The sequence below is a fragment of the Myodes glareolus genome, chromosome 3 (genome assembly GCF_982192425.1).
Source record: "Myodes glareolus chromosome 3, mMyoGla1.1, whole genome shotgun sequence".
NCBI lineage: Eukaryota > Metazoa > Chordata > Mammalia > Rodentia > Cricetidae > Myodes > Myodes glareolus.
The window spans coordinates 37,813,661-37,831,999 of NC_142028.1; the positions used below are offsets into that span (position 1 = coordinate 37,813,661).

At 47.8% G+C, this 18,339-nt stretch overlaps 1 protein-coding gene across 2 annotated transcripts; it reads left to right on the top strand.

Annotated features, from left to right (window-relative positions):
- The first annotated feature begins 2,340 nt into the window (after positions 1–2,340).
- Cidec (cell death inducing DFFA like effector c) lies at positions 2,341–15,523 on the top strand. Of its 2 annotated transcripts, none has more exons than XM_048438602.3 (6): positions 2,341–2,414; positions 3,562–3,639; positions 5,173–5,326; positions 10,592–10,750; positions 10,833–11,023; positions 14,530–15,523. In XM_048438602.3, exons 2-6 carry the CDS (start codon positions 3,587–3,589, stop codon positions 14,690–14,692), a joined length of 720 nt encoding a protein of 239 aa, XP_048294559.1. In that variant the 5' UTR covers positions 2,341–2,414; positions 3,562–3,586; the 3' UTR covers positions 14,693–15,523. The 2 variants fall into 2 exon arrangements, with proteins under 2 accessions (XP_048294559.1, XP_048294558.1); XM_048438601.3 differs by lacking the exon at positions 2,341–2,414 and adding an exon at positions 3,204–3,350.
- The last annotated feature ends 2,816 nt before the right edge of the window (positions 15,524–18,339 follow it).

Genomic DNA, 18,339 nt, shown 5'->3' on the forward strand with positions numbered 1-18,339 from the left:
CCCTTTAAGGATTAAGATACCAGGGGTAAGAAAGACATTTTCAAGGTTTACTGGGACAAAGCCCAGGAGATGGCTCTACAGGTACAGGGAAATGCTCTCAGCCTGGGTTTTATCCTTAGGACCCACAGGGTGGAAGGAGAAAACCAACTTCAGCAGACTGACCTCTGACCTCCACATATGCACACCATGTCCCCACACACATAAGTGCACACATAGAAAGGGGTGGGTGAGGGCCGGAGAGACAGCTCAGTGGTTAACAGCACGTGTTGCTCTCCTAGAGGAAGGAAGCTCAGTTCTCAGCACCATACAACTAGCAACCCTTGTTTCAGGGGATCTGTCGCCCTCTTTTGGCCTCCACAGGCACTGCATGCATGTGGTCTGCACACATAGATGCGAATATTCATACACAAATAAAAGAACTCTTTTAAAAATAAAATAGATATAGAAAGGATCTGTAGAAACATTACAGATTGCCAGCACTAAACTTTTGCCACATCCTGTCCCAAACCACTACAGTAGTGCCTAGAAGTCTTCAGTGGTTGCCCTAAACCTGAAGGAAGACACAATACTCATTCTGATTCAGCTCCTCCGCCCTGATCTCCTTCTGAGTCTCTTTCATTTTCAGCTTGTCGCAAAAACCAGGAACAGCCGGCCTGGGAGGCAATCCACTCCCTAGCAACCACAGGACCCATACTCCAGACTGTAGTTAGCAGTCAATCAGAATAGTTTGAACAAGACAGCTTGGCTCTCATATTTATTGTCCCCTCCCCCCATTTTGTTTTAATTTTTGAGACAGTGCCTTATTTTGTAGCTTTTGTTGGCCTGGAATTTACCGTGTTATTCAGGCTGGCCTCAAACTCACAGAGATTCCCCTGCCTCTGCCTCCCAAACACTAGGAGGCAGGGCTACCATCTCCAGTTGTCCTTTTTTTCTTCTCCTGTGAAATCCTAGAGCTGCCATCTGCACCCCAAAAACAGTACTTAACAGGCTGATCCCCTCACTTTTCCTGGTGTGGTCACACTTGTCTCTCTGATTGTTAGACTTCTTGAAGATTTATTTTTATTTTATGTGTATAGTGTTTCCCCTGCATGTATGTCTTTGCACCCTATGCATGCAGTGCCCACAGAGGCCTGAAGAGGGGATCAGATCCCCTGGAACTAGAGTTATAAATGATCATGTGGGTGCTGGTAACAGAACCTGGATCGTCTGGAAGAGAAGCCAGTGCTCTTGACCACTGAGACAACTCTCCAGCACTAAAAATGATGTGAATGTTTCTTGTAGAGGTTTTGATGTCGAGATTTTTATTTATTAAGTGTGCGCACAAGCGTGTGTGTGTTTTGATTCACTTAAGGGCAACCTGTGGGAGTCAGTTCTCTCTTTCTGCCATGTGGGTCCTGGGGATCAAATTCAGGCTGTCAGGTTTGACAGCAAGTGCCCTTACTCACTGGGTCATCTTGCTGGCCTTAGCTTAATTTTTTAGTTGTATGTTTACAGCAATAGATTATAAATCTTTTATGCTCTTTTTAAGCTTTTTTTGAGACTCTATTGCTCAGTCTTGTCTTGAATTGGAAATGATCCTCCTGCCTCTGTCTCTCAAGTCATGTACTTCACTATACCCAAGATTTGTGATTTTCCACTCCCTTCTCTTGTTAGATTGTTACTCTGTAGCCCAGGCTGGTTTTATTCACAGCAGTTTTCCTGCCTTGGCTTCCGAAGTGCTTGGTGGGATCGTAGTCATTACAGGAATGAGCTACCACTCCTGGTAAGATATTTAGATATTTTATTTTAATATTACATATTTCACCTTGTTCTAATCTCTGTTTCTATATATTGCAATACTATTTTATCAATAACAATCACTTCTATCTATTGAGTGCCTAAGTTGCAAGAGTTTTCATTATGTATATATTTTTGTTTTTGAGACAGGACTTTACTCAATAGCCCAGGCTAGTTTCAAACTTACGGCCCTCTTTATGTATGCCTCAGTCTTCCAAGAGCTGCTATTACAGCTCTGAGCCACTGTACCTGGCTTCAACAGGAGTGCTATTCCTTATGCACAGAAGAAAATCAGGGCTGACAGAAGGCAATTCATGCGAGCACGAACAGCCGGTGTGGGGGTAGAACACAGACCACAGTCCGCATCTGCTGCTTCCTGTGCCCTCTTGCCTGGTACCATGTCCTGGGTACTGCCTCTTTCTTCTAGAGCTTTCGAAACATGCCTTCTTCCCCCTTTCGGGGCTTTCTGGAAGTCAGTCTGACATGAAATCCCTAGGGGAGAGTTTCAAACTCATTTCCTTTGCTCTTTTCCCCAGATGGGGCTGGGGGCCAGGGGAGTGGTTTCACGGGACATGGAAATAAAATGGAGGGAGGCCTGGGCTGTGCCTGGCCACGCAGTATTACCAGGAGGCTAGGAGGTGAGGGGGAGGAGAGGAGCCGGGGTATTTGGCTATCAGACAGCAGGTGTGGGGGGTTTGGTGGAGCTTTGTGAGGGGTGGGTGGAAGAAACCGGACTGAACAAGAGCACTTGGGTAGCATCAGGTGGGGGTGAGGGGACTCTGATTCTATAGGGTTGACCTGGGGAGAATCTGAGTTATCAGAAGGGAAAAATGATTTTACTTGATTGAGGAGGCAGGGACTCATGTCTGCCCACTCCTGGCATTCAGACTCGCTCCCTGGGCTAAGGCCTTGTAGATAGGGGCAGCAGGGACCCGGGCGTCACAGCAGAAATGGACAGAGAAGGGCAGGGTAGAGGGGTCATTCTGTGAGCAACCAGAAGAGGCTTTGTTGAGTTGGCAGCAGGGAGCTGGGGCTTCTAGGTAGCTCATGTTGAGCTCTGAGTTTGAGATAAGCAGCAGGCAAGAACCAGGGAGCAGCAATAGAGAAGAAAAAGCAAAGGCACATGAGCCCGGGACTACCCCGCTAGAAACCATGGTAGTTATCTAACTAAATTAGTTAAGGTTCAGTAGAAGTGCAGCGTCAACCCCTTGGCCACATTGGTTACGGGGCCAAGGACTCAGTGAGGGTAACAGCTATGGTATCGGAGAGTACAAACCTAGACAGTATTGAACATGACAGAGAGTTAGTTCTCTTGGCCAGGGCTAAGCCTCAAGAGGGCTTTATTGCTCAAGGGCCCATGGTTAGAGCAGGCTCTCCAAGGTCTGACTGCCTGGGCAGTTTCTGGAGGATAGGTGACTTTCAGGTCTCTCCCAGCATGAGGTGGTGTGACTCACCCTGCCAGCAGACCATGGACTCTGCCCCGAGGGACAGGGACAAGGCAGTGAGGGCCTCTTCAGCCCTGGCTTGGGCTCCTCTGCTCAGTGTAGCCAGAGCTTGGGACAGAGAAACATGGAGTGAGTTGGGTTGGGGCTGGGAGCTGCTGAGGAATCAGTAAGGGTGGTAGACGCTGGCTCAGCTGTAGTTGGGATGGGTTCAGGGAAATGGAGGGTAGGGTGAAAGACTGGGGCAGAGGGTTGCTGGGTGGGGGTTGGGGATACAGTGGGTCAAAGAAAGAGAGGGACCCTCTCCCATCCTTCCCATTCTAACCAGATGCCTCCGATCCAGGTCCAACACAATTCAGCTGACAAGGATGGACTACGCCATGAAGTCTCTCAGCCTTCTGTACCCCAAGTCACTGTCCAGGTAAGGAGAGCCAGGGATAGAAAGGAAGGGGGAACCTCGGGGGCCATCTGTTAGAACTTCAAAATCTTTAATAGGTATAAAAAAACATGTAGGGGATGGATATGGTGGTACATGCTTTTAATCCCAGCACTCAGGAGGCAGAAGCAGGCAGATCTTTGTGAGTTTGAGGTCAGCCTGTAGTGAGCACAGCAAGTTCCGGATCAGTCAGGGCTGCATAGGTCATCCTATCGAGAAGGAGAAGGAGAAGAAGGAGAAGGAGAAGAAGAAAAAAAAGAAGAGGAGGAAAAAGAAGAAGATGAAGAAGAAGAAGGAGAAGGAGAAGAAGAAAAAAAAGAAGAGGAGGAAAAAGAAGAAGATGAAGAAGAAGAAGGAGAAGGAGGAGGAGGAGGAGGAGGAGGAGGAGAAGAAGAAGAAGAAGAAGAAGAAGAAGAAGAAGAAGAAGAAGAAGAAGAAGAAGAAGAAGAAGAAGAAGAAGAAGAAGGGAGGAGGGGAGGAGGAGGGAGGGAGGAGGAGTAAGAAGAAGAAGAGGAAGAAGAGGAAGAAGAAGGAGAAGAAGGAGGAGAAGAAGGGGAAGAAGAAGAAGAAAGAAGGAGGAGAAAGAAAAAGAAAGGAAAATCACGTGGGTGTCTAGTTGAAACACAGATATGGCCAGGCATGGTGGCAAACACTTTGAATCCTGGGACTCGGGAAGCAGAGACATGCGGATCTTGGTGAGTTTAGGGACAGTCTGGTCTGCATAGAAAGTTTCAGGTTCAAAAAAGAAAAAAAAAAAAAGTAAGTTCCAGGGCTACAGATCAAGATACTATCTCAAAAACAAACAAGCAAAGAGCCCATTAAAACAAACAAAATCCTACAGTGAAGCCCGCAGATATGATTCAGGAGGCCTGGAGGAGAACCCAAGACCTTGCAGTCTGGACAAGTCCCCATCTTATGCCCTCTCTGTCACCGCCACAGTTCAGCCACATCTGGGGTCGAAAGGGCTTGGCGCTGGGTGCCCTCATTCCCGATCTCCCAGGAGCCTCACTCCTACTCTGGGAAGTGGGGGCTATTATGCCACGTCAATAGATAAGGAAACTAAGTCACAGGTTGTGTATTGTGTCACCTAGCAAGTCTGTAGCACAGACAAACTTTGAATTTGAGCCCAAGAAATCTCAGACCCAGATCCTCTCTACTCCTTCCTTTCTACCCTGCCTACTTCAGAGTCCCCAGATACTCTCCAGGGGGCCCGCCATCTCACTCCCCTTCACAGGCAAGGTGACCAAGGCCAGAGAAGCAGAGCCATCCACAGGGGAATGTGGCTGGTTCGAGCCACACTGACACGGCTTTGGGGACTTGTTAGAGACGCAACTCCTTAGGCTCCACTGAAAGGCGCTGGAGTGAGTCTGATTTTCCTGCCCACCCAAATTGGAGATGTATCTTCGGAAGGGCTTTGTGAAAAGCCCCTGGAGCAGCCCTGATTAGTTGGAAGGGTCAGACGTGGGCAGACCTGGAGGCCGCAGGCAGGTCTTCTGATGTTCAAACTGGTGTTCCCAGACATGTGGCAGTGAGCACTGCAGTGGTGACCCAACAGCTGGTGTCTAAGCCCAGGCGGGAAGCCCCCAGGGCGAGGCCCTGTCGAGTTAGCACGGCAGATCGGAAGGTTCGCAAAGGCATCATGGCTCACAGCCTGGAGGACCTCCTGGGCAAGGTAAGGGATTTGCTGTACCCCTCTCTCCAAGCCTTGGCCAAGGATTGACCCTGCCGGCTGCTTTCGTCTTCCAGGTCCCTGAGCTGGAAGTTTGTGCACATGCGCAGTATGTTCTTAAGCAGTGGAAGGTTCTTATTGGTGTCAGTGCTGGAGGGTTGGCGTTGCCTGCCTGGAGAGCTGTGTGTGAGATGGATAAATGACATGGTCAAGTGACAGAAGGAGGGCCGTACATCGCCATCTTACACACTAACACTAGGTGGTGGTTACTTTCTTGCTGAAAGGGCTCTTAGTTCCCTTTCCCCAGTATCTCTTAAACTTGCAGGAAAAAGCCAGGCATGGTGCCTCATGCTGGGAGCCCAGGACTTGGGAGACTGGAGTAGGAAGATGTTAGGTTTGAGGTCAGCCTGGGCTACATAAGTGAGTTCAGGATACTCTGAGCTAAATAAAGAATACGTCTCAAAAGAAGTTAAAACCAAGGCTGAATATGGTGGTGCATGGAGGTTCTGCAGGAGGACCATGAGTATGAGGTCAGCCTGGTCTCTACATAGGGAGTTCCTGCCCAACTAGGTCCATAAAGAAGACCCAGCGTTTAAGCTTAAACACACACACGCACACGCACACACGTACACTAAAACTAAACAACATAAAAACAACTTTGCAGAGATGTCAGAAGTTAAGGAAACAGGATTTCAGTGCTCCTGGTCTGCATCTCCTAATCACTCCCATACAGTCTCCCTGCACCTGTCTCCCAGGCTGGAACTTCCGGAAAATGCCTTTGTTTGGACAATTAGTCAGTTCTCATTACTGGAAACCCAGGGCAACCAGCGCCTGTACTAACAGAAGCACAGAGTGCTAAGAGCAGGACCCAGTTCTCATCTTTCCTCCCCTGCCCCTCCTACAGTCTCTTCTGACGGTGCTTCTGTCGTGTGACCTCAGGTCTCTCTGGACCATTAGTCAGCTGCATGGGACTGATGCTAACCTAACCCCTGTACCTGTACATCCAGGTGTCCCACACAAGCCAAACATTTGCAGTAGGTTTTCAGCTGTCAGAGCCAATTGAGCATGCAGAGCGCATATCTGACTTAGCCTTCGAGGTGAGGTTTCCATCGCATCCCTGTGAATTAGCTCTGTTCTTCCTAGGAGCAGGTTTATCGTCCCTGTGAGGTCTATGGCTGAGTTGGCCTTGAACCTAAAGAACTTAAAAGGACTGACTCCCCCTTTGCTCTGAGCTCTGGACCCCTTGCACATCATGGTGTTCTTAGCATACCCGATTCCAACCCTTCACAGCCCGTGGTACTTTAGGAGAGCCTTAGAGTTGTAGAATCTGAGAACCTCCTAGTCAGGGTTCTGTTGTCACGGGATACAGGAAGCTACAGTGAGACTCCATCTCTGCCATACACACAGTTAGATAGGACGCTCACTGCCAGGGCCTGGAGGACGTCTACTGACTTAACCTTTGAGGTGAGGTTTCTGGACTTTGAGTCTATGTCTGGCGGCGCAGAGGTGTGGATTGTGTTGAGGGGAGAGTATAGATGTGGTTGCCACTGGAGAAGTTTATATTTTATTTTTTTATACTGATTGTTTAACTACATGCATGCCACGGGACACACGTAGAAATGAGAGCATGACTCTTCGGAGCTTCTCTTTCCATCACGTGGGTCAGCAGACTTGGCAGTAAGCACCTTTACCCGCTGAGCCATCCCATTCAACCTTAAATTTCATTTATTTATTTTAGTTAGTTTGTTTTAGGCAGTTAGACAGGGTTTCTTTTGTTTGTTTGTTTATGGTTTTGTTTTGTTTTTCGAGTCGGGGGTTTTGCTGCTTAAGAGCCCTGGAACTCTCTTTGTAGGCCAAGGTGGCCTCGAACTTACAGAGATCTGCCTGCCTCTGCCTCCCGAGTGCTGGGGTTACAGGCATGCACCACTACGCCCACCTAGAGGAATTTTTAAAGAAGGGCTTTTATTGATGGTTTGTTTGAGACAGGGTCCCGTATAGCTGGCCTCAAACTCGTTTTATAACTGTTTGGAACCTTATCTCTTACTGTGTCTACCTCCTGAGCGCTGGGATTACAGCCTGTGCCACTGTCCAGCTATGGGATGCTGACATGGTGCCCAGGGCATTGTTCATGCTGAGCAGGAGCTCTGCTAGCTGAGACATACACACACACGCACACACACACACACACACACACACACACACACACACGCACGCACGCACGCATGCACGCACGCACGTACACAACTGTGGTGGATTTTTAAAACTAATAAGAAGCAAATGAAACGGGAGGGGGAAGGAAAAGGGAGGCGGGGAAGAGGTGGAAATTTTTAATAAATAAATAAATTAATTTTTAAAAAAAGAAGCAAATGAAACTAACAAAATCTGTAAGGAGCATTTGCTGAAAACAAAACATTTGCTGAATCACTGGAGCATAAATGGCCAGTCTGCTGCCATGAACTTGGACACTTCCCGTGAACATTTTCTTTTCTTTCTTTTTACTTATTTATTTATACTTCAAGTGCATTTTGTATATATGTGAAGGTGTCAGATCCCCTGGGACTGAAGTTACAGACAGTTGTGAGCTGTCATGTGGGTGTTGCTAAGCCGTCTCTCCAGCCCTCCAGTCCTCCTTGTGTATTTTCTATACAAGAGGACATTCTCTTTAATGCTCAGCAGTCCTCAAAATGAGAAAACAGTGGGAGGCCAGCAGAGCTCATCTCGAGCCTCCACTGGAGCACTACTGATCCTCCTCCAAATCTGGTCACTTTTGTCTTATATTTTAAAAGTATTACTGTGCATGTACGAGTACTGTTTGCATAATATATAAATAAATATTTAAAAAATATTTTTTAAGGCCGGGCAGTGGTGGCACATGCCTTTAATCCCAGCACTCGGGAGGCAGAGGCAGGCTGATCTCTGTGAGTTCGAGGCCAGCCTGGTCTACAAGAGCTAGTTCCAGGACAGGCGCCAAAGCTACAGAGAAATCCTGTCTCAAAAGACCAAAAAAATAAAATAAAAATAAAAAATATTTTTTAAGTTGACACCTGGGGATGTAGCTTAGTAGGAAGAATATTTTTCCTAGCAAGAACCTTAACTCAATCCCTCACACCACAAATAAAGAAAGAAGACAGAATTATGCTTACAAACATACATACCATTTTTTTATTTCTCTTGTTTCATTTAACTCGATCATCTAAATAGGGTTACACAGTTGGCCTTCGCTGTGTAATGTTTTTACTTTTCTCAATGTGTTATTTAACTTTAATTTTTTGTTTGTTTTTTGTTTTTTGAATCAGGGTTTCCTTTGTGTGGCCCTAGTTGTCCTGGAACTCCCTCTGTAGTGCAGGCTGACCTTAAACTCAGAGATCCACCTGCATCTGCCTCCCGAGTGCTGGGACTATAGGCATGTGCCACCACCATCCAACTTAACTTGAATTTTTTACTTTTCTTGTACTAATTTGTAAACGGAGACTGCTCATTTGTTTCTCGGCTGCCCTGACCCGAATAATCACACAGAAACTGTATTAATTACAACACTGTTTGATCAATAGCTTAGGTATATTCCTAGCTAGCTCTTACATCTTAAATTAACCCATTTCTATTAATCTGTGTATCACCATGAGACTGTGGCCTACTGGTAAGGTTATGACATCTTTCTCCTTTGGCAGCTACATGGAATCTCCCTGACTCCATCTTCTTTTTCCCTGAATTCAGTTTAGTTTTCCCCACCTAGCTCTATTCTGCACTGCCACAGGCCAAAAAGCTTCTTTATTAACCAATGGTAATGAAATATATTCACAGCATCCAGAGGGCAATTCCACATTGCTAATTGTTTTCTAAGATCTATTCTATACCAAGCAAACATGCAATGCTGCCTCATACTTTAAATTTACTAATTTATTGATACCAAAAGATATCCATACACTCATATTGTGGGGAGGAGGTGTTTGAGACAGGGTTTCTCTGTGTAGCTCTGGTTGTCTTCCTGGAACTCACTCTGTAGACTAGGCTGACCTCAAACTCAGAGATCTACCTGCTTCTGTTTCCCAAGTGTGGGGACTAAAGGCATGTGCCACCACACTGGAACACCAGACATTCATATTTTAATGTGATATAATGGCAGTAACAGATGGTTTGCTGGTGTTCACATTACCCCAGACTCAGTCAGGGGACAATCTTCAACTCGACATTGAACTGGGTACTTTTTCTTTCTTCGCTCCCACTCCATGTTCTTTCTGGAGACAGGGTCTTGGTACGCAGCCCTGGCTGGGCTCCATCGTCATGGACAGACTAGGCTAGCCTTGAGCTTGCTGAAAACTCCGTCTCTAGCTTCTGAATACGAGGATTACCAGTGTACACCATCCATCATAATTGACTGAACTGTATTCTTTTAAATAGTGCAGTGTGGGGCTGGACAGGTCACCTCGGATGTTAAGAGCATGCATTGCTCATGCAAACGACCTGTGTTCACTTCCCAGTGCCCACACCGGGCTGCTCACAATCACCTGTAACTCTAGCTCCGGGGCATGATGTGGACACTCCGGGCAGATGTGCAATCCCACCCCCACACAGACATTTACACATAGCAAAAATAAAATTTTAAAATAATGGCCAGGTATGGCGGTACATGCCTTTAATCCCAGCACTTGGGAAACAGAGGGAGATGGAGCTCTGTGAGTTTGAGGCCAGCTCACCCAGTCTATGTAGCAAGTTCCAGGCCAGCCTTGGCTACAGAGTATGACCCTGTCTTCAAACAAACAAACAAAACAAACAACAACAAAGTAAAGTTTAACTGGGTTCAGTGGTATAGGTTTGTAATCCAAGTTACTTGGGAAACTGAGGCAGGAAGACAGAAACCAAAGACTGAGGCCTGTCTGTGCTGCACAGTGAGCTCCAGGCCAACCAAAGCAATTTAACAAGACCCTGTCTCCAAACAAAGAGTACAGAGAAGGCTGGGGATACAGTTCAGTGTTGCAGCATTTGCCCCCGATGCCCTCAGAATGTGAAGCTCATGATATGTAACTTATCTCACTAAATAAAACCACACCTATGACTCCCATTCTATTAGAGTGCTCTGTTTCTTGTTACTCAGAAGTACTAAGACATAGACCCCCCCACAGTTCGGTCAGTTCCCTGCATGGATGGATGGCAGCTCACTTGCTCTCTCTCTCTCTCTCTGGCAGCTGAGGTCCTTTAATGAGGGCCTTCGCCCCCTCAACTCTGTGACTCCTTAGGGATGGTAGAAATGTCACCAGCCTTCTTTTCCAGGTCCAGCATATCTTGAAACTTAAAGACAAGCCCTTCTCCCTCGTGCTGGAGGAAGATGGTACAATTGTTGAGACAGAAGAATATTTCCAAGCCCTAGCAAGAGATACTGTGTTCATGGTCCTGCAGAAGGGGCAGAAGTGGAAGCCCCCATCAGAGCAGGTGACCGTCTCCCCAGGCAGGGGTGATTGTTGAGAGCGTGGGAGGAGTCCCGGATGTGAGCTAACATGGTCTTGTCTTGCAGCGCAAGAAGAGACCCCAGCTATCCGATTCCCAGAAGCCGACTAAGAAGATCGATGTGGCCCGGGTAACCTTTGACCTATACAAGCTGAACCCTCAGGACTTCATCGGCTGCCTGAATGTGAAGGCGACCCTCTATGACACGTACTCGCTTTCCTATGACCTGCACTGCTACAAGGCCAAGCGCATCGTGAAGTGAGTGGACCGGGAGAGCTGGGGATAGGGCGGGAGAGAAGCGAACGCAGAACCTACCTGTCTGCCCAGAGCTGAACTCTCTCCGGGGCTGGAGTGGCACGGGGCTAACAAAGAAAGACAGTCACATCCGTGAAGGGACTTACCTAAAAGACTTGGTTTACATTAGGGTGGCAGAAGGTATTACTTCTTAGGGCCAGGTGGTGGTGGCACACACTTTTAATCCCAGCACTCGGGAAGCAGAGGCAGGCGGATTTTTGTAAATTTTAGGCTAGCCTGGTATATATATCAAGTTCCAGCTGGGGCTGCACAATGAGACCTTGTCTCAAAAAAAATTGTGCTAAAATCTTCACATCCAAAATTTTTCTGCTGAGGCACTTTAAGTGTCTTGCTCGGCAGTACAAAGTAACTGGCCATGTTGTGTAAGCCTCGTCTTGGTTTCCAGAACCTTTGCACCAGGCAGCAGAAGCTGTACTCAGTAAATAGCTCTCAGTTCTCTCCTGAGACCCTGCTGACCTCTACTCTACTTTCTGTCCCTCTGCTGATCTGTCCTAGATACCTCATAGAAATAGAAAGACAGAGGGAGCCAGGCGGTAGTGGTGCACACCTTTAATCCCAGCACTCTGGTGGCCTCTAGAGGCTGTGGATCTCTGTGAGTTCGAGGCCAGCCTGGTCTACAAGAACTAGTTCCAGGACAGTCTCCAAAGTTACAGAGAAACTCTGTCTCGAAAAAAAAATCACAAAAAATTATTTATTTTATGTGTACTGGTGTTTTGCCTGCATGTATGTATGTGTGAGGGTGTCGGATCTTGGAGTTACTGACAGTTGTGAGCTGTCATGTGGGTGCTGGGAATTGAATCTGGGTCCTCTGGAAGAGCAGTAGGGTCTTAACCACTGAGCCATTTCTCCAACCACCTAAATATTTTATTTTTAGTGTGTGTGTGTGTGTGTGTGTGTGTGTGTGTGTGTGTGTGTGTGTGTGCGTGCGCGCGCGCGCGAGAGAGAGAGAGAGAGAGAGAGAGAGAGAGAGAGAGAGAGAGGGAGGGAGGGGGGGAGGGTTTGTGTATGTGAATGCAGATACCTGCTGTGATCACGAGCATCTGGTCCCCTACAGCCAGTGATGCTGGTGTCTGTGAGCCTCCTGTCATGGATGCTAGGAGCCTATTGAGTCCTCTACATACTTTTAACCACAAAGCCGTCTCTCCAACCCCTAGCACATGTTTTATGTGAGCTGCTTATATAGTTCTAACTGTATTTCTACTCCCCTTGAACCAACCCAAAACATAAATCCACATATTGAATGAAGGTTAATAGAAGTTAATTTAAAAAACTTTATGTATTTGATGTGTATATATGAATGTGTATGAGTACATGCCTGCTATGACATGAGAAGACAGGTTATCTCTCTTTAAAAGATTACATTTATTTTATTGTGTGTGTGTGTGTGTGTGTGTGTGTGTATCTGAGTTCACTGGCCCAGAGCTTCCATACGGCCTGAGTGTGGCCATGAGGGGACAAATTTTGAGAGGTGGTCCTCTTCTTCCACCATGGGGTCCCTGAGATAGAACTCAGATTACTGGGGTTGGCAGCCACAAGTGCCTGTACTGAGCCATCTTGATGGCTCTGAGAAGACAAGGTTAACACTAGGCAAGAGTATTTCTTTTTCTTTCTTTCTTTCTTTCTTTTTCTTTTCTTTTCTTCTTTTTTTTTTTTAGTTTGTTTTTTGAGACAGGGTTTCTCTGTATAGCTTTGGAGCCTGTCCTGGAACTAGCTCTGTAGAACAGGCTGGCCTTGAACTCACAGAGATCTGCCTGTCTCTGCCTCCTGAGTGCTGGAATTAAAGGTGTGTACCACCACTGCCCAGCAGTCTTTCTTTCTCTCTCTCTCTCTCCTTCTTTCTTTCTTTCTTTCTTTCTTTCTTTCTTTCTTTCTTTCTTTCTTTTTCTTTTTTTTTTTTTTTGGATTTCCTTTTTCCTATTGTTCATAAGACCAGCAACTGCTAGCAACCCTTGCTGAGCCCTTGTAAACAGCCATGGGAGAACTTGGATTCAGCCACTGCTCTTGACGGCTTTTCCTGCTTTCTCTCCATCAGACCACATGCTGAATGCTTTACGTTAGTTTCAAACTCATACTCCATTTTACATGCTCAAAGCTGGGGCTCAGAACCCCAGAACCTCAGAACTAAAGTAGTTTAAAAGCTTTTTTTTTTCTCTAATACGGGTCCCATGTGTCCCAGGCTGGCCTCCCACTTGCTGTGTAGCTATGGATGACTTCGGACTTCTGATCCACCTGCTTCTGTCTCCACAGCGCTAGGGAGTCCTAAGTTTAGAGACCTGTGTAACCACACTGGGTGATTGCGGTGCTGGGGATAAACCCAGGGCTTTGTTCATCAAAGACAAGGACTCTACCAAATTAGTTTGCATCACCAGTCCTTAGAATAGAATAGTTAAAAGCAAACCACACAGAAACCACTCTGAATCAGTGTTCAGCTCTGTCTGGTCCAAGTTCTATTCTTAGTGTATGATAATATCAGGCATGGGAGCCTGTGGCTAGCATTCTGAACACTGACCTGGAAAGACTATAAAGTCTAAGAAACAGTATTACAAAGGGCAGAAGTGTATTATGTAAGTTAACCTGGCTGCCCCAGAGTGGCTTAAAAAATATGGGGCTGGAAACGTAACTCTGTGGCGGATCAGCTGCTTATGCACAAATAAAGCCCTGGCTTCCCCAGCACCACAAGAAAGAAAAACAAAATATTATTATAAGAAAATAAAAACTTTGTTTTGAGAACTCAAGTTCGCATGGGAAAAAGCAGGAGCAGAGCCGGGACTATGTGAGAGGGGATGACTGGCTATGAGCCGGGTCCCGGTTCCTGTCTGTACTTGGAAGGGTGTTAGTTGTTTCGCTTCAGTAATACTTAGATCCTCCCAAGGGGGAAGGCTAATGTGAGCGCAGTATGGTGGGGCATGTCCGTAAACCCAGCACATGGGAAGACGAGGCAGGAAGATTACTACTTTAAGGCTACGTGGGCTTTATATACAGATTCTATCTCAAAAAGAGCCAAACCAAAACAAAACAAAATTTAAAAAGTTAGCTGTGGTGGCACATAGCTGCAACAGCCTTCAGGAGACCGAGGCAGGAGAGTACTGCGAGTTCAAAGCCAGCCTGAGCTACATAATGAGTTTCTAGCTAACCTGAACTAGAGTGTGAGATTCTATCTCAAAAATAAAAGAGAAAGAAGGAAAGAGAAAAAAAAGAAAGAAAGAAAGAGAAGGAGAGAGAGAGAGAAAGAAAGAGAGAGACAGACAGACAGGAAGAAAGAAAGAAAGGAAAGAAGGAAGGAAGGAAGGAAGGAAGGAAGGAAGGAAGGAAGGAAGGAAGAAAGAAAGAAAGAAGTCTAACTTGAAGCCTGCTGCTTTAGGCCAGCATAGAAAAATGGAGAAAATATTTGGGGAGATAGGATGGAGAGTGTTCTCCATGTCTGACCTGAATACCTTGCTGTCTCCCAGGGAAATGCTCCGCTGGGCCCTCTTCAGCATGCAGGCCACAGGCCACATGCTGCTTGGCACCTCCAGTTACATGCAGCAGTTCCTGGATGCCACTGAGGAGGAACAGCCTTCCAAGACCAAGGCCCCCTCCCTCCTCCCCGCCTGTCTGAAGATGCTGCAATGAAGACCTAAGTCCTCAGAGGCCTCTCCAGTCAATGACTGGGGGCCCTGCACTCTGCTAGAAGCACCCACAAGCCTGGCAGTCGGAGAGCTTCTCACCCACCAGCACCTCGCTCACAGCACAACAGGAAGGGCTGGAGCCCCGGGGTGCCTGCTCACAGGAGAACCTCCTGGCCTGGCTCAGTTCCTACCTTCCTGTCTCAGGTAGCTTAGGGGAGCAGCATGCGTCCCTGGCACAAAGTCTGCCACCTTGTCTTCACATGCCGCCCCCACTTACCACTCCCTCTCTGGTGTCCCCTCCTGCCTTGACCATGCTCGTCATACAACAGACATTGCTATGGTGGCCTCCAGAATACTTGGACCTCAATCAGGACAACAAAATGGACAGAAGGCCACAGTGACAGCAAGGCGTGTGGTATGGGAAGGAGAAAAGGGGGGGGGGATTCCCAGGGGATCCTCTCACCAGGAGTCCCAGCCATTTCTCCCTCCTGCCCCGCAGGTGCGCATGGCCTTGGGGGTTGCTAGAGTTTGTAAGAGGTAGAAGGTTAACTAAAGCCAGGATGACATGGATGCAGATTTTGGGGGGACCTTATCTGTGTGAGGAAGAGACTTTGGGGTCATGCAGATGGTTTTGAGTCGCCCAGGCCCCTCCTGTAAGAACCTAGTAAACTCACCGGTTCACCAAGCTGGACTTGGATGGAATCGGGGCTTCGCCTGTCATATGATAGAGATTGTGTTCCCCAGGGAAAGTCACACAGTTCCTCCTCTTGTTCTCATACCCCACTAATATGTATGCTATTAGAGTCTGAAGTAAATTATTTATGCTGAAACCTCATCTTTGCCTGTGTTCTTTGTGTGAAACCATTTGCCAAGAAGTACAGCATTCATCATTATTGGTGTGTGTGTGGGGGGGGGTGTTTGTGTGGGCACGTGCGTGTGCGCATGTGTGTGCTGGTATACTACTACCATGGTGCAGGTGTGGAGGTCAGAGGTCAACTTTCATTCCACGCTGGGTCCCAGGGACTGAACTCAGGTTGTCTGGCTTGCACAGCAGCTGCTTTCATAGGATGACTGTATCGGTGGTCCTGCTTGCTCTTCTAGATACAGTCTCGTGTAACCCAGGCTGGCTCCAAATGTGTTATGCAGTGGAGGAGGACCCTGAACTTCTGAGTCACTTGCTTCCACCTCCTAAGTGATCGCACCACAAATGTGTGAAGCACTGTCCCCAACTTACGTGGCACTGGAGGATTGAACCCAGAACCCAGGGCTTCCAGCGTGCTAGGCAAATGCTCTACCAACTGCGCCACATCCCCAGCCCAGCTCCTTTTTAATACATAAGGTCCTGACATTGTGAGATGCAATAGATAGATAGATAGATAGATAGATAGATAGATAGATAGATGTTAAAATAAAAATCTGCTATTGGTTTTTGAGGCCTGACACGTTTGATGTTTAGGCAGACCATGTAATCCGTGTATGTCCAGTTTCTGTAAAGTGAATCAAACTACTCTTCTGATTCCCAGTTGTTGTTTTTTATTATTTTTGTTTGTTTGTTTGGTTGGTTTTTTGAGACTGAGTTTCTCTGTAGCACTGGAACTTTCCTGGAACTCGCTCTGTAGACCAGGCTGACCTCAAACTCACAGAGATCCACCTGCCTCTGCCTCCGGAGTGCTGGGGTTAAAGGCTTGTGCCACCACCGCTGGGGTGTATTTTATAATAACCTTTCACGTGTCCAGGTTGAAGGGTCCTGGTACATCTGCGGGGTGATTTATCAGTGGCTATGCCAGCTTGCACACAGTTCCCTGTTCATGGTCAACATTTCCACCCTTAGGATTGCAAGGTGAGTCTCCAGCCTGGCACAGTGACCCCATGCAAAAACAAACCAGAGAGCTCTGAGGAGGAGTCAGGTCTTTTCAGAGTGAGTCCCATTTATTGGCCACAGCTGCTCGAGGGGGATGAAGCTGGAGGAGTAGGTGGCACCCATACCACACTGGCTGTGCTTCAGGGGCTTATAGGTGATGGAGAACGCACCACCAGGGTAGCGGCCGTTTGTCCACTGTTTGATTTCCACCTGGTTGAAGGTCTTGACGTTGTACACGCCCACCATGCTCCCTACCATCTCAGGCAGGAGGATCCTGTCCCCCTAGTGGGTCTGTACCACTTCTGGCTTCCCCAAGCGTGGCGCCTCCTTCTTGGCCTTTCTCAGGCGCTTGAGTAGCGAGTACTGCTTTCACCACAGGCCATGGTTCAGGCTCCATCTCTGGGGCCTGCATCAGCTGTTCACCAACGATCCAGCGGTTGGTGCACTTCTTTTGCTCCTGTTCAGCCATCTTGGCGGCTGCTCGGAAAAGGAGACCCCATTTTTCAGTGCCGAGCAACTGACTAGGCAGGTAGGAAGCTAGGCTTCAGCCTGGCTCTCAGATCCAAAGCTAATATAATTTCACAATCCTCCCTATAAAGCCTATTTGGATTTAGAAAACACTAAGGCCAAGGGCCAAGTTACTCAAGCTTGTCTGGAAAGCGGTTGCTGGCGGCTGCCTCGTGCCTGGAGCCAAATCTGAGAAGAGTGGAGCAGCCAAGGACAGGTCAAGAGCACTTTCTATTTTGGGCCCTCTCACGGTTGTGGACCTGACTGGAGGCTGCCTCGGGGCAGGCTGGCTCCAGGGCTCGGCCTTCTGGAGGTCTGGTTTACTTCAATCCCGTTTCCCTTTGCTGAAGCGCTAGCCTGTCCACACCTGCTGCAAAGCTGTAACTGAGCCAGAGGGGCTGATGCAAGCTGGTGTTTGTCCCAGGCCTCTTCTCCTGGGCTTGAGTTTCACAAGTTCAGCTGCTGACTGGGGCAGCCACCTGGCACGGAGCCCTCAAGTCCAGGCAACGTTTGGCTCCTCCTTTTCTCCCAGGAGCTCAGAGCCCACTGGAATGAAGGTAGCTGTCTGTGGGAAGGGAACAAGAGAGGGCAGCCTGCCAGGGGGCAGGAAGGGAGACCTCCAAAGAGTAGAGGATCTACAGCCTCTGGGCCCGGCACTGGCCCAAGTGGGGAAACAGCCTTTCCTGGAGCTAGACAGCGTTGGCAGAGGCGACCTCTGCTTAGCTGAGTGGGCCACGAAACAGCCTTTGGCTTGTCTGTCTGTCTGTCTGTCTGTCTGCCTCTCCTATTTTAATGAATAAATGAAAATGAAAACAAAAACACAAAAACCACACATACTTTGTTTTTGTTTTTATTTTTGTTTTTTGATATTTTGGACATGTACTGGCATGCGCATGCCATAGCACAAGTCTAGAGCTCAAAGGGCAACTGGTGGAGTTGGTTCTCTCCCCCCAGCGTGCAGATACTGGGGATCAGACTCAGGTGTCAGACTTGGCTTCAGTCCTCCTTGCCGGCCGAGCCATCTCACTGACCCTTACACATATATATTTCAGACAGTCTCGCACAGCCCAGGCCGACCTCCTGACCCTTCAGCCTCCACCTCTCCAGGGCTGGGATTGCAGCTGTGCACTTTGCCTAGTCCTGCCTTAAATCCTTGCTCAAGCTGCTCTGAGATGCACAGGAGACCTCCCAGGAGGCCTCGGGAACACCCACAGCCTGAGACAGAGCGGTCACACACTCTAGGTGATGCCAGACAAGGTGAAACCACTTGCTTGCTTTTTTTT

Bases quoted from the DNA above. Each gene is read 5' to 3' on its own strand.
- Cidec (XM_048438601.3), top strand. The intron at 10,751-10,832 runs GTGACCGTCTCC...CTTGTCTTGCAG, and splicing joins GGAAGCCCCCATCAGAGCAG to CGCAAGAAGAGACCCCAGCT. The intron at 11,024-14,529 runs GTGAGTGGACCG...GCTGTCTCCCAG, and splicing joins AAGGCCAAGCGCATCGTGAA to GGAAATGCTCCGCTGGGCCC.